Source organism: Peromyscus maniculatus, chromosome 5, assembly GCF_049852395.1.
Source record: "Peromyscus maniculatus bairdii isolate BWxNUB_F1_BW_parent chromosome 5, HU_Pman_BW_mat_3.1, whole genome shotgun sequence".
NCBI classification, from domain to species: domain Eukaryota; kingdom Metazoa; phylum Chordata; class Mammalia; order Rodentia; family Cricetidae; genus Peromyscus; species Peromyscus maniculatus.
Window position 1 is genome coordinate 19,919,894 of NC_134856.1, and position 14,366 is coordinate 19,934,259.

Below are 14,366 nucleotides of genomic sequence, written 5' to 3' on the forward strand. Positions count from 1 at the left end.
AATAGTAGAACCATGTTTACACAGACCTGTTGAAACATTGTTTTAATTAAATATTAGGAGAAATTGCTGTCTCATTAAGTTGAATCTCTGAATTTGAGGAAGCATTGGCTTTTTGATAGTCGATGTAGAAAACTCATCCGCTTAGGATAGCGGATGTTCACAAAGTGGCTGAAACAGCGGTGAGGAGTATTCAGTTTGAATGTCCTGATCAGCACCTAGCTTTAATTACAACCATCCTAATAGAATGAAAGGATGTGTTTCCATCTTCTGATGATTACTTTTTTCACTCTGGAGTATTTTTTTAAAACGTTCATTTGAGGTCCAAGCGACACCAAGTACAGACATTTTACATTTGTCAAAGGAACAACAGGAAATTCAGATTCTTTTTCAGTGTATTCTACCATCTCTGAGCCTAATGGTACTGGAGTACATTTCTAGAGATATTAGAACCTGGATGAAAAAAGTGTCCCCAAACTAATCAAGACCTGTGAGTGTTAAATTACTGCCCTATTCACTCTACCTCCATTTATTAAGATTTGTGTAGCAAAATAAAAACACACTGAGTCCTAATTAGTCCCATTTCATTTTCTCTCCAACCCTTTATGCAGTTACTAATTCTGTTTCTAAATATTGCACTGAAATCTGGTTTTGGGTTTTACTTTTATCCAGCATATAGCATTACTTTAAAAAAAAAAAAAAAACAAGTAGTATTCAGTGTATGTCATACATTCTATTCACTTCCTAGTGGACATTTGGAGTATACTGTGGCTACATGAAAGTTTTGTGTGGGATAAATGCACTTAGATGCACACCCAGGAATGGAATTAGGTCATGGTAACTAACTGAGGAACTACCAAACAGGGTGGCTGCATCTCTTACCCTACCAGCAGTGCGGGGAGGGTGTGCAGGGTGATCCACATCCCTGACCTGATTAACCTTGTACCGCTGTACCTTTGTGGGCTTTTCTCTGTGTGAAAGAACTCACCTTCCTGTCATGGTTTCTACAGCCCCTGTGTGAAGTAGGAATCAGTGTATCTAGGGATTTGTGATGGTGTGATCAAGTTCTGGTGCAGTCTACAAAAAGGGACTTTGTAGAGGCGTGAGGTCCGTGCACTGGTAGCAAGCCACTGTTCAGCTGCTTCAGAAAAACTACTCGTGGTTGTGTGGTGGTCTCAGGATGATACTTTAACCCATCTGGCAGAAATGACATAGCTTGTGTCTCTGAATCTATCTGACCAAACAATAGACCTCCCAAAGAATGGGAATTTCCCCAGGAATCTCATGCTGGGGGAAAGAAAGGGGTTGCCAGGCAGACCACGAGCTTGTTTCCAGGAACGGGAGTTCATACAGTTAGTCTCCCTGACAGGATGAGAATGAAGCCCAACCATGGGTCAGTGGTGGGTGGGACCACACCCTGACTGGGACTGCTTGGATGTGCATATCCTTGGCCCTGAGGACCCTGAAGATGGACTTAAGGGATTTGATGAATCTCTTGTCCTGTGAGAGCCAAAGTCACCTTTTAAGTTTTAATTACTATGCCTAAGAGATCCATGAAGCAAAAAATGCCTCTGATCTGCAAGCCCCTAGCCAAGGACAGATAGTTCCTGAAATGCTGGAGGCTATTGCTTATGGGAGATGACAAGCCACATGTTTTCACTCCCCTAAACAAGTTAGTTTGACCCACCGAATGTGGGCTTGATCACATGTGGGCAGGAAATACGTCAGAATGTACACTTGCCCCTGATTGAATGTAGCAGGGAGGTACTCAGGAAGTACATCAGGCTGTCTGCTTGCCCCTGTTGGACCTCATGGGAAACACAGTGAACTAAGGGTTTTGCCCTTTGAAGTCTCTGCAGAACATGACTTGGTGCCATTTTCTGGGAAACCAGAGATGAACCTGGCCAGAGAGCCTATCCACCTGGCCAGTATTTAATTAAAGCTTGCTTCATTTTGATGTTAAACTGTGGTGTAGTGGTCTTATTCTCAACCAGTGGGATTACCAGTGCCATTCCCCAATGTGGCCACATTGAATAAATAGATCTTTTTCTTCTTTCCACTATTTGGCTCTTTTTATTGGCTTATTGAGGACGAGTGGCCAGACCTGACTTGGGGCACAAGTTGTAACCACCAAGTTCAATAACAGTGCCAGGGTGCAGCTTCCTCGCTCACTAAAGGGGTTTTTGCCATAACTTAACACTTCCTTCCTCGGCGCATCTTAGGATATTTTGCAAGATTTAACCCTAGCCACTATCATTGTCTTCACCAACTGGTTTTGTGACAGAAGCAAGAACAAGTTCCAACTTTGAAGTGAACAACTGAGTACTTCCTCTAGTACAGGGCCACTCTTAAATGCATGGCAGATGGAGAGTATCTGTCCGTTCCACTTGTGTGACCAAAACGGTGAACTTCCCCATTGTGATAGTGGATCCGGATTGTCCACATGATGGTATCTTAAATAACTAAGAAGCATGTTTCAGGGCAGGCATGTCTGGGGGCATTTCTGGAAGGGATTAAGGGAAGAAGCCCATCTCCAGAGCAGGCAGCAGCACCCTCTGGCAGCTGGCCCGGATATAAAGTGGCCAGAAAAAAACCAGTGTTGCTTGCTTGTCTACCTGCATTTGCTTCTTGCTAAGTGGCTGTGTCTATACCATTGCTGACCTGGCTGCCACCATCCCGAAGTGACATCTGAATCCAGCTTCAGTCTGAACTCAGGTGTGCAAGGAGTTAATCCCGCAGGCCTTCAGTGCCAGACTGGGACTGCTGAAGTAGCCATCTTTCTGGACTGAGCAGCTACTGTGTTCTTGGCCCTCCAGCGTCGTATTGGCCTTTGTTGGCCTTCTCAGGTCCTATCATGTAAGCCAGTCTAATACAGTCATGCCATGCTATCGTTTCTTTTCCTGTAGAGAATGCTTGCTGGATACTGTTCTTGGGCTCCTCCGTTGTAGGGTTACTGTTTAACCACACTGTGCACCAGCTGTGACTCCATGTTTCCAGTTCCCGGTGTATGGCTTCCCGGCTTTCTCACTTGCCATCTTACGAGATGGGAAAGAGAACTAGCTCTTCCTTATTCTTTTTTAAACCATTGTTTTATTTTGTGTATGTGGGTGTCTCTTCTGCATATCTGTGTTCTATGTCGGTGCCTGGTGCCTGTGCAGTGGCCAGAAGAGAGCGTCAGTTCCCCTGGAACTGGAGTTATAGAGGGTTGTGAGCCAGACTGCAAAGTTTCTAAGACTGGACATGGGACTGGTGGCAGAGCACTTGCCTTGTACGAGTAAGGCACTGGATTGGATCTGCAGCACCAAACACAAACATGTCTAGTGCACAGAACATTGGTACAAAGTAGACACTAAGTACATATTTACTGATGGAAGTACTTCATATGCTTTTTTAACTAAATCTCAGATATGGAGAATCTGAAATGATAACCTGAAAACAAGTTCCAGAAGAACAATAGAGCCCTATGCCTTCCTAGTGCTGGGATCTTGGATTATAGGCTAGGCGTGTCCCACTATGCTTGGATTTTTTGTTTTTCAGATGGGGATTTTGCTGTGTTTCCCAGGCTGATCCCCAAAACCTGGACTCAAGGTTCCTCCACTTCTTCCTGGGACTATTATCTTGTGCCATCATGCTTGGCTCTCAGATACGTTTAAAATGAATGTAATCCTGCAGTGCTGGACACCAGCAATTTTTTGTAAATGTTTTTAACCATCAAGGCTCTCACGCTGAAATATTTGGCTTCTCAAACAAGTAAAGATTGTTTGCATTTGTGCTTAAGTGCGATTTTAAATATAGAAAATTGACATAACTCATAATAAAGCCAAACCCATAAAATGGGGTCTGTATTTAACGATGTCTACTTAGGAAGCTACATGAGGATGCTGCAGAGTTTGTGACTTGGATGAAGACTGGACTAAGTCATGGAAGGTCCAGAAACTAATGGCCATTTCCAGATGTCCTATTAAAAACATTTCAACTCATACACCCTCTTTCTCATGGGTAGAGTGAATTGTGTAATGGCCACACACAGAGACACTGCTTTGTTGACCTTACACTCCAAGCTAAGACCTAGAAAAACTCCAGCTGTGAAAGCAACATAAACAGGTTCTAAAATATCAGGCCCCATCTGTTTTCACACAGCGGAAGAAGCTGATACACTAGACGGTGAATTTTGTGGGCCGCGGATGTAGCTGGACTGGAATCTTTAAATTTTGGCCTTTTCATGGGCATCTAAAGATTAATTCTGCATCAAGAAAACAGCTAGTCCTTCTGAAGGTAGAGCTGGCCCCTGGCCCCAGATCTTGCTTCCTGGGGTCTCTAGTAAGTGTTAATCTGAGTGAGAATGGCATGCTAGGACAATGTGGTAATAACCCCATCCCATTCTTTCCAGAAAGATACAGACTTCTAGCTGAAACTTCAGATTCTAGGTCCCCCGGTGTGGTGGTTGAATGAGATCTCGCCCCTAAGTCTTGGGCATTTGAATACTTGGCTTCAACTTGGTAGCTAATTGGGGAGGATTAGGAAGTGTGGCCTTGCTGGAGGAAGTGCTATCACCAGGAGTGGACTTTGAGGTTCAAAGGACTCTTCCCTGTTATGAGTCAGCTCTCTACTTCCTGTTTGTGGTTAGAGATGTGTGCCTCAGCACTGCTCCAGCCAGGATACCTGCTACCTGCTGCCATGTTGCACGGCCATCATGGACTCTCATTCCTCTGGAACCATAAGTCGCAAATAAACCCTCCCTTTGAATACTGCAAGCAGAGTTTAATGGGCCATGCCTGTGAGAGCCTGGAGAATAACACAGAGAAATGAGGACAGCAGAGACCTGGTTCATGAGGTTCCAGAGGAGCAGGATCCAGGGAGGATCAAGGATGGAGTCATTCATGTCACATTCTGGTAAATATTCTGTCCGTGTCTTGCCAGTGTCTTAAAAGCCTGAACGAGTGAGATTTAAAGGCTTGCTGTCTCATTCCAGGCCTCTGCTGATGCAGCATCTCATAGTGGGGAGCACACAGCAGTGAAGAGAAGAGACTGGGGAGCCAATATCCCTTTTCAAGGGTGTGCCTCCAACCCACATTCCTCCATTAGATCCCATCTCTTCATAGTGCCATAGGCTGGTGACCAAGCTTGAGGGCACGACATTTTGGAGGACATTTAAGATCCAAATCATCTATCACCCAATGCTCTGCAAAGACTATTTAATATCTTGATCTTTATAGGAAAAAGTCTGCCGACTTCTGTTAAAAGAGACAACCGTACTAATTCTCAGTCCAGAGAATTGGAGCTATCCTGTAATTGACGGGCTAGGTTTTCTATCCCTTGACAAACAGCCATGTCCTGCCGACAGAAGGCAGGCCTAGCACAAGTCACCTTTTCTCTTCGCAAGGCCTCACCCGCACACCTGCACAGTAGCTCAGGTCCGTCCACTCCAGAAAGGCAGGGTTATACCCCTTGAGCCAGAGGCTGCGATGTATTTTCTGCCAATAGGCTCAAAGGTCTGAAAAAGAGTTTTTCTCGTAAAACTCTTCCCCTCCCTGGTGATACTTCCTTTATACACGCACTGACAGTGAAAAGGGAAATACATAAGAACATCACAGTGCTGTGGCCTAAAAGGCTGGTGTGGCCCATGTCTAACAGTCAACTCATAGAATGATTTGTACATACCAAGCTCAGCATTTAATGTTTATATGTGTTATTTCATCTGAAACTGACAACAACCTATAAAGTAAGGATTTTGGCTGTCCCAGTTTATAAGCAAGGAAGCCACACTTCAGAGATTAAGAAATTTCCAAGGGGCTGGAGAGATGGCTCAGAGGTTAAGAGCACTGGCTGGCCTTGTAGAGGACCTGGGTTCGGTTCCCAGCACCCACATGGTGGCTCACTAACATCTGTAATTCCAGTTCCAGGAGATCTGATGTCCTCTTCTGGATTCTGCAAGGCACTGCATACATCTGGTACACTTAATATACACATAAGTGAACACACATGTAAAATATAAAATAAGTAGATGTTTAAAAGGAAAAAAGAAAGCCGGGCGGTGGTGGCGCACGCCTTTAATCCCAGCACTCGGGAGGCAGAGGCAGGTGGATCTCTGTGAGTTCGAGGCCAGCCTGGGCTACCAAGTTAGTTCCAGGAAAGGCGCAAAGCTACACAGAGAAACCCTGTCTCGAAAAACCAAAAAAAAAAAAAGGAAAAAAGAAAGGTAGGTCCAATAGGTCACTTGGATGAAGAGGAAATTCCTGTTCAAGTCCAAATTGCAAAAGACCCTGTATTTCAACAGGACGCACAGAGCCATGTCAGCAATCCCATGATAACGGCAACTCTATACTTCCAAGATGAATCTTGCCTGGGGCTCTCACTGATGTGTGGGTTACATGTCATCCTGACATGTCATCCTGAGCCAATCACTGTGGTCCGTGTACATTGATGAGCCAGGCCTGGTCACATGCCCAACTAAGAACCTTGAGGTAGGGCCATTTTCTCCTAAGCGGCAGGACTGGACAGTAGCACTGCCAGCATGTCCACATAGCACGGGCTTGGGGAGCACCCCAAGGCTCTGGATTCAGTGCTCAGTACACACAAGGGCAGGCAGGTTTAACCTTAACTAGAAAGGTTTGGCACATGAAGGAGAAATACCAATTTTCCATAGTAAAGGATGTATGTAGGGAGGGCCTTCAAAGACTGGGGCATCTGTGTAGCATTCCTGGGTGCCAGGCAGCGCTAAGAACCTGCCGTGAGTACTTTGCATTCTGGTCATGTAAAGTGAATACTAAGTTAGGAAAAAAAGGATTTGCTCTAACATATCTACTGTGAGTACTGTGTGTGTGGCAAAACACCCCTCGTGCCTAAAGTTTTCCCATCTAGGAATTGTTTTTTTTATTATTTTTGGGAATTTACAGCAGTGTGAATAATTTGATGATAAGACTGTGGAAATACTGCTTAAAATTGTGCAACACTGAAAGTAACCTGAGCATGCCCCGTGATGTTTTGTTACACCCATCAAGAGATAGTATATTACCAGAGAATGTGTTGTTTCATGACATGGTAGTTATGTAATAATTTATTAATGCATTCAATATGACTTTTTAGAGTTCATTTTTTTTTTTTTTTGGTTTTTCGAGACAGGGTTTCTCTGTGTAGCTTTGCGCCTTTCCTGGAACTCACTTGGTAGCCCAGGCTGGCCTCGAACTCACAGAGATCCACCTCTGCCTCCCGAGTGCTGGGATTAAAGGCGTGCGCCACCACCGCCCGGCCTAGAGTTCATTTTTTTTTTTTAAGATTATGTGTAAGTGTGTGTCTGTATGGGCGTGTGCCCGTGTGTGCAGGAGCCCACAGAGGACTTGGAGCTGGAGTTGTAGAAGTTGTGAGCTAGCTTCGTGAGTGCTGGTAACTAAATCTGGTTCTCTGTAAGAGCAGTGCATGATGTCTTCTACTGAGTCATCTCTCTGGCCCATTTTCTTTTTTATTAAAAATATTGAGACAGGGTCTTGTGGTGGTATTGTGTTCCCCAAAATATTGTGCACCCTAATAAACTTATCTGAGGTCAGAGACAGAACAGCCACTAGATAGAGGCTAGAAAATGGTGACACTCACACCTTTAATCCTAGCATTCCAGAGGTAGAATCCGTCTGGATCTCTGTGAGTTCAAGGCCACACTGGAAACAACCAGGCATGGTGACTCATGCCTTTAATCCCAGGAAGTGATGGCAAAAACAGAAAGATATATAAGGCGTGAAGACCAGAAACAAGAAGTTTTTAGCTGGTTAAAGTTTCAGGCTTTGGAGCAGCAGCAGTTCAGCTGAGATTCATTCTGGATGAGGACTCAGAGGCTTCTAGTCTGAGGAAACAGGATCAGCTGAGGAACTGGCAAGGTGAGGTGGCTGTGGCCTGTTCTGTCTCTCTGATTTTCCAGCACTCACCCCTTTGTTTATATTAATAAGACATTCTAACAATTCTTGCTACAGGGTCTCACCATAGTGCAGACTGTCACTGAGCTCATGTCAATCCTGCCTCACCTTCCTGAGTGCAGGCCTGTGCCACCACACCAGGCATGCTCTTAGTTTTATTTATTTATTTTATTTTATTTTTTGGAGATAGGGCTTCTCTGTGTAGTTTTGGTGCCTGTCCTGGATCTCGCTCTGTAGACCAGGCTGGCCTTGAACTCAGAGATCCGCCTGCCTCTGCCTCCTGAGTGCTGGGATTAAAGGCGTGTGCCGCCACGACCACCCGGCTCTTGGAATTTTTGTTTGCTTGGTTTGTTTTGTTTTGAGACAGGGTTCTCTGTGTAGCTTTGGAGTCTGTCCTGGAACTTGCTCTGTAGACCAGGCTGGTCTCAAACTCACAGAGATGTGCCTGGGATTAGCCACCACCAGCTGGCTAGTTAATTTTATTTTAAGAGCCAATGAAGTCTTTTTTGTTGTTGTTCATATCAGTTAAGTTTCTACTATTTTCAGCCAAACCACCTTAGCATACACATGGAAAATATGGTCTGTAAATATCTGTCTTTCAGTGTAGAGGCCTGGGAGGTGGGCACTGTCCACAGTGGCGATTGTTCTTTTTGTCAGAGCAGTAACAAGCTGGGGCTGGTCCTGGGTGTCCAATGGCAGGCACTAAGGGGCCAGCAAGAGGGCTGACTGGATAAAGGTGCTTGCTGCCAAGACTGATGAGCTGAGCTCAGTCCCAGAACCCACATGGAGAAAGGAGAGAACTCATAAGTTGTCCTCAACCCTCCCATGTGCACCATGACGTATGCACATACATGTACACACACACACAAAGTGAAAAAAAAATCACTCATGGAAATGTGAATATAACCTGAGTTGTGCACAATATGGTATGTTAATTTTGTTAGATACGATAATGGCACTGAAGTCATGGAAGCATGCCTTTAATCCCAGCGCTTGGGAGGCAGAGGCAGGCGGATCTCTGTGAGTTTGAGGTCAGCCTGGTCCACAAAGCAAGTTCCAGGACAGCCAGGGCTATATAGTGAGACTGTCTCAAAAAACAAAAACAAAAAACAACAAAACAAAACAAAACCCTAAACCAAAACAACAACCAGAAAAGAATCCCACACATAAGCACAGGATGAGGTGGTACACACCATTAATCTCAGCACTTGGGAGGCAGATCACTGTCTATACAATGTGTTCCAAACCAGCCAGGACTACATAACAAGACCCTTCTCAAACAAATAAGCAATGTCCTTTTAAATGGTGGACACTCAACTTAGTGTCATGGTACGTGACTATAATCCTAGTAACACTGAAGCAGGATACATGGGGAATTCAGGTCCAGCCTGAGTTACATGCTACCTCAAAAAAACGGGCGGGGGGAGGGGGGAGATACACATTGAATTATCTAGGGATAATAGTGACTAAGATTTAAATAGTCTGGAAGAAAAAAAGTCAACTTTTTAAAACCAGGCATAAGATATGAGGTGACTGTACGCGTGCGTGCGTGCGTGTGCGCGCGTTCAAGACAGGGTTTCACTGTTATAGTCCTAGCTGTACTGGAACTCGCTCTGTAGATCAGGCTGGCCTCAAAATCACAGAAAGTGCTTGCTTCTGGGATCAATGGCATGCACCACCACCACCTGGCTTGATCGCTGAATTCAAAGCCAGACTGGTCTACACAGTGAGACCCTGTCTCAACACTATCCTCCACCGATTATTAATTATTATCGGTAATTATAGTTCTGTTCAATTAAAAAACTATTTTACCCCTAGATAGTTGGGTTCTGTGATGAGTGAAAATACAAAACATGTTCCTGTCCACTTAGCTGTCAACTGGCCGTGACTCCCACCTCTTGAACACACACTCCTCCACCCCACACTAAAGTGGCCTTGTGGCGAAGGAGGTTTATTGGCATAGCACTGCCCAACCCCTTTTCAATGGGAAGTGGCCTCAAACTCAGAGGTCTACCTGCCTCTGCCTCTCAAGTGCTGGAATTAAAGGCACCACCGCCTGGCTGGGACCCTAAGATTTGTATATGTGCAATTGTACAAGTCAGTCTTTACATTGACCAGAGTAAACATTTAGAAACGGAGCCAGTTTCCCCACAACTTACATAGGACAGTCAGTTTCTCTGCTTAAACTATGGTAAGTGGGTTCCTAATGATTCCAAGTAAGAGTCCTAATTGGTGCGTGTGTGTGTGTGTGTGTGTATACTTTTTAAATTTTAATAAATATATAGAAAGCTTAGTTTTGGAGAATTTTACATTTGAAAGCCATACTGCAAAATTGATGTGGAATGGGAAACCTGGGTAAAACTAATAATGTCTTGTTTAGATACACTTGTCCCACACCCACCAATTTATCAGCTCCTAACCCCACCTCTCCCCCTCCCAGCCCTGTGAAGATTCTATTACTTTGTGTATGTGTGTGTGTGCGCGTGCGCATGCACATTTGTTTTTTGTTTTGAGACAGTGTTTCTCTGTGTAGCCCTGGCTGTCCTGGAACTCACTCTGTAGACCAGACTGGCCTCGAACTCACAGAGATCCGCCTGCCTCTGCCCCCTGAGTGCTGGGATTAAAGGCGTGCGCCACCACCGCCCAACTCTATCACTTTTTTCCCTGCCAGCAGAAGCCAAAGTCCGTATTTGTTTTAACGTCTTCTTAGAGCAGGGACTGGAGGTACATGCCTATGATCCTAGCACTCAGAAACCAAAGGGAGGACCACCAGGAATTCAAGGGCGTCCTCAGCCTACAGTGACTGAAGCCAGCCAGGGTACATGGCAAGAACTATTATGCTAGGAAGCCAGAGAGCAAGACACTGATTCAAAGCAAAAACTCAAAGATGCGTGGAGCTCCTCCAGCTCGGCAACTCCGTCTTTACGGTCAAACCCTAACCAGAAGCTGTTGGTTGGAGCTTGGGTTGTTTAACAGATTTGCTGTTCAGGAACAAATATAAAGAATTAGTGACATCCACTCACCTATTCATTTATTATTTGCTTGTTTGTTTTTGATTTTGTTTTAAGACAGGGTCTTACTATGTAGATCAAGCAGGACTCCCAACTCATAGACCGGCCTGCCTCTGCCTCCCCAGTGCTGGGATTAAAGTGTATGCCACCATATTCAACCTCACTCAGCTTTTAGATTTAATTGACACAGTTAAACAGTCACCATTCTGGGCACATAGTTTATTGTTCAGAACTTCCCAGCACAGCTATTACCAAGGACCTCGGGGGGGGGAGGCCTGAAGAACTGACAACGGACAACAGGCAGGTCTGCACCCGCTCCTACACCCAACAGAAACAATGCCTTTGGCGTGTGACTGCCCCAGGTCCAGCCTGGCTCAGGCTTCCACAGCACCACCCACATGCATCCCTGGAGGGACAGAAACCTCTCAGGTGTAGACTCTTAAGGGAAACCCCAAACGACAAACAACTTTCTTGAGTGATGCTGGAACAGAAAAGGCATGGGAATAAGATCTGTAGAAAGTCCAAACTACCATAACCAGTATTCCTACTTGAAGTTATTAATCTCTCATAACACCTAAGGTTTTATTTAAAAAGCAAACCTAGCATATTTATCATCATTTAAAAAAAACATGTAAACATTGCAAAATTTGGAGGATTATTTATAATCTGAAGAGAATTATAAAAATTATTGGACTTGTTAGGACTATAAATACTAACCCTTCCACCACCCCCCCCCCATGAAAAAAGCAATTGTTACAAAAATATAAAAAATATACTAGCTTCTAGTTAACCTTTCATTGAGAAATCTCAGAACGCCGGAGTACATCTGGTTTATGTGCCTAGCAAGCACACATGCTGCCTTTTCAATTTTTTAAAGAAAAGTTCCAGAACATTCCATTTTGTTAATAACGTGGCTGCTTCCTTCACAGTAATGTAATGCTCGTGAGTGTTAATAGCTTCAAGTTCTTTTCAAAAACTGCATCATCCTGCAGAGACCCAGTGTGGAATCACAGCGCAGGAGGTAGGTTTCCAGCCCTACCCCACAGTCCTTCACATTGCTCTCTCTAGCTCCTTGCGCTCCCCCAGATTCACTGGGTCCCCAGGCTCCTGAGCCAGTCATGGCTTCCCTCACTTCTCATGAAGAAGGTAAACAATCAGGGGATGCTGGGGAAGAAAACCTGGCCTGGTGCTCCCTGGAGTGCACATGGCTCCACCCAAGTGCGCTAATTCAAGAAATACACTTGCTTGGTGGCTGCTACTCTGTGACATGGAGGGATGGCTGATGATGTCCACAGATCAGAGAGAGGCAGGAAACTGATGTGGAGAGAAATACGAAGACTCAGATTGTGGACTCCTTCCTGCAGTCAGTGTACCAGGCACTGTGATCAACTAAGTTTACAAAATGAACCAAACTTAATTTGAAACAATTAAAAAGACCTGCATGGGCTTAACTGTCAGATCTTTACAAAGATCACCTCCTCCTAATGTAGGGCATTTTTAGCCTTTGCTCATCTCTGCTGCCACCAGCAGAGGGCAATAGGTACAAAAGCTCAGACTAACCCTTGGGAGAAAACTCTCCCTAGGTTACCAGTGCGACAGAGAATCTTCATATCACCAAGCTACTTCAGGGCTCTCCCCGGTGTCCCTGAAGCCTGGGGAGACCTTACATCCCAAGTCGCAGCAAAAGCATGTGCAAAGCTCCGTGTGCTCAGTCACCACCTGCCATGCGGCTCAGAAGACCCAGTTCAACTTGCAGCCTGCCGTCTACCCACTTCCCCTCAGGATCTCTGACCTAGGCCATGCCTGTCCCGTGTGCAGTACAATCTAGCCTGGTATCTGATGTGACCCCTGTGCCACTGCTGACTTTAGTGTTCTGGTCTGTGACAAGCTGCCTATCTCCAGACCAGAATGACAAGCTTTCTCTGGGTTCTTGCTGGATTTGCAGGTTTACCGTTCAAAACACTATGTTTCCAGGCTGCTAAGGGATCTCACAGTTGATTTCCGGGTTTCCAGCCCTCACCACGTTAAGTCACACATTTCCCAACACCAGCTTGTTTCTGCAGATCTGAACTATCTTATTTCAGTGCACCCTGGCTGCTCAAAACCCAAAGGAACGTTCCGAATACAACAAACAGAGGTGATTCAGAGAATTCCAGCCACATCTGCCGAGCAAGCTGACTCTGCTTTGGTTGCATTTAAAAAACAGGGCCTGTGAGACATTGCAAAATCACTGTTTGCTCAGAAGAGAGCTCTCAACATCAAGGCACAAAGAAAGAAGTCTCCTGGGAAAAATGATGATGAACAGGGTTGGCGACCTGCGTCAGGTCTGAGGCAGAGTCCATGAGGAAGGCCTGGGTAGCATTGGGACCGAGACCCTCTGGCGCCTGAGGCGTCCTCATGCGTATTTCTCCAGGAACTTGAGGTGAAAATCTTTCACCTTATGGAGTACCGTCTTCAGTTTCTCCACGGGAGGGAGAATTGTCATTCTGTCAGGAAAGAAAACGACATCAGCCTGGCTGTTCACAGGATGACTCCAACAACATTCCTTGCACTACTGAGTGGAGAGGAGGTCAGGAGGGTGGGAGGGTGAGCCCTGTGCACAGACACAGCCCTGCCCTGTCTGATTTGGAGAGCACCTATCACTGTGAAACTACTGTCTCCTCTAGTCCTTCCTTCCGTTCTCATCCTTTGCCCAGACGAGCCATGAAGCCCTGAGTCTGAGCAATCCTCCTGCCTTCGCCTCTAGGAAGCTGGGAATAGAGACACATACCACCATAGTGACCTACACACAGGCATTTCTACTACAGTAAAACCTGTCTACTAAAGCAATAAACTAGACGGACTCACCAAAATGTATTTTTCATTACTGCAGAAAGCCAGTTTGTCAGGTTTTGTTGCTGTTATTTGCTTGTATATTTGTTTTAGGACAGCATCCCTCTAGGTAGCCCTGGCTGTCCTTAGAACTTGCCATGTAGACTAGACTGGCTTTGAACTCACAGAGCTCTACCTGCCTCTACTCCCCACCCCCCTTTTCTTCCTCCTTTATAAAACATGGTTTCATATGGCACTGGCTGTTCTGGAATTCACCCTGCTGCTCAGGCTGTCCTTGAGGAGATCGCAGTAATCCTTCTGCCTCAGCTTCCTAAAGTGCTTGCATCATAGGAGGATGGCTCTAACATTCATCCACATTCTATCTAGTATAGAGAACTTTCTAGAATATGACCATTTCCCCCATTCTGTGGTGCTAGGGATTGAATCCGGGGTTTCATGGATGCTAGGCAAATGGTCAAACTACGTCCTTATCCTAGAGTATAACTCTTAGTCTTTTTTAGAATTTAAACATTTCACTCTTTGGTTGTGGGTGTGTGTCCCAGTATTCAGCTTCTGACAGGAAGCCAGCCTCAAATCACAGCTTTTTCTTCAAAGACATTTCCAGTTGCCACAATAACCTAAC

General features: G+C 45.2%; 1 protein-coding gene and 1 pseudogene across 4 annotated transcripts in view; one reads left to right on the forward strand and one right to left on the reverse strand.

The window, feature by feature from the left end:
• The first annotated feature begins 3,787 nt into the window (after nucleotides 1–3,787).
• On the forward strand, nucleotides 3,788–4,190 carry LOC121829714 (ATP synthase F(0) complex subunit k, mitochondrial pseudogene; annotated as a pseudogene).
• Nucleotides 4,191–11,116: 6,926 nt separating this feature from the next.
• Nucleotides 11,117–14,366, reverse strand: part of Gpt2 (glutamic--pyruvic transaminase 2) — a 43,802-nt gene continuing 40,552 nt past the window's right edge. For all 4 annotated transcript variants that reach the window (XM_076571794.1, XM_006971756.4, XM_076571793.1 and 1 more), the window contains exon 12: nucleotides 11,117–13,398. In XM_076571794.1, coding sequence (XP_076427909.1) covers nucleotides 13,308–13,398 — 91 coding nt within the window. In that variant the 3' untranslated portion in view covers nucleotides 11,117–13,307. The remainder of the gene's footprint in view (nucleotides 13,399–14,366) is intronic.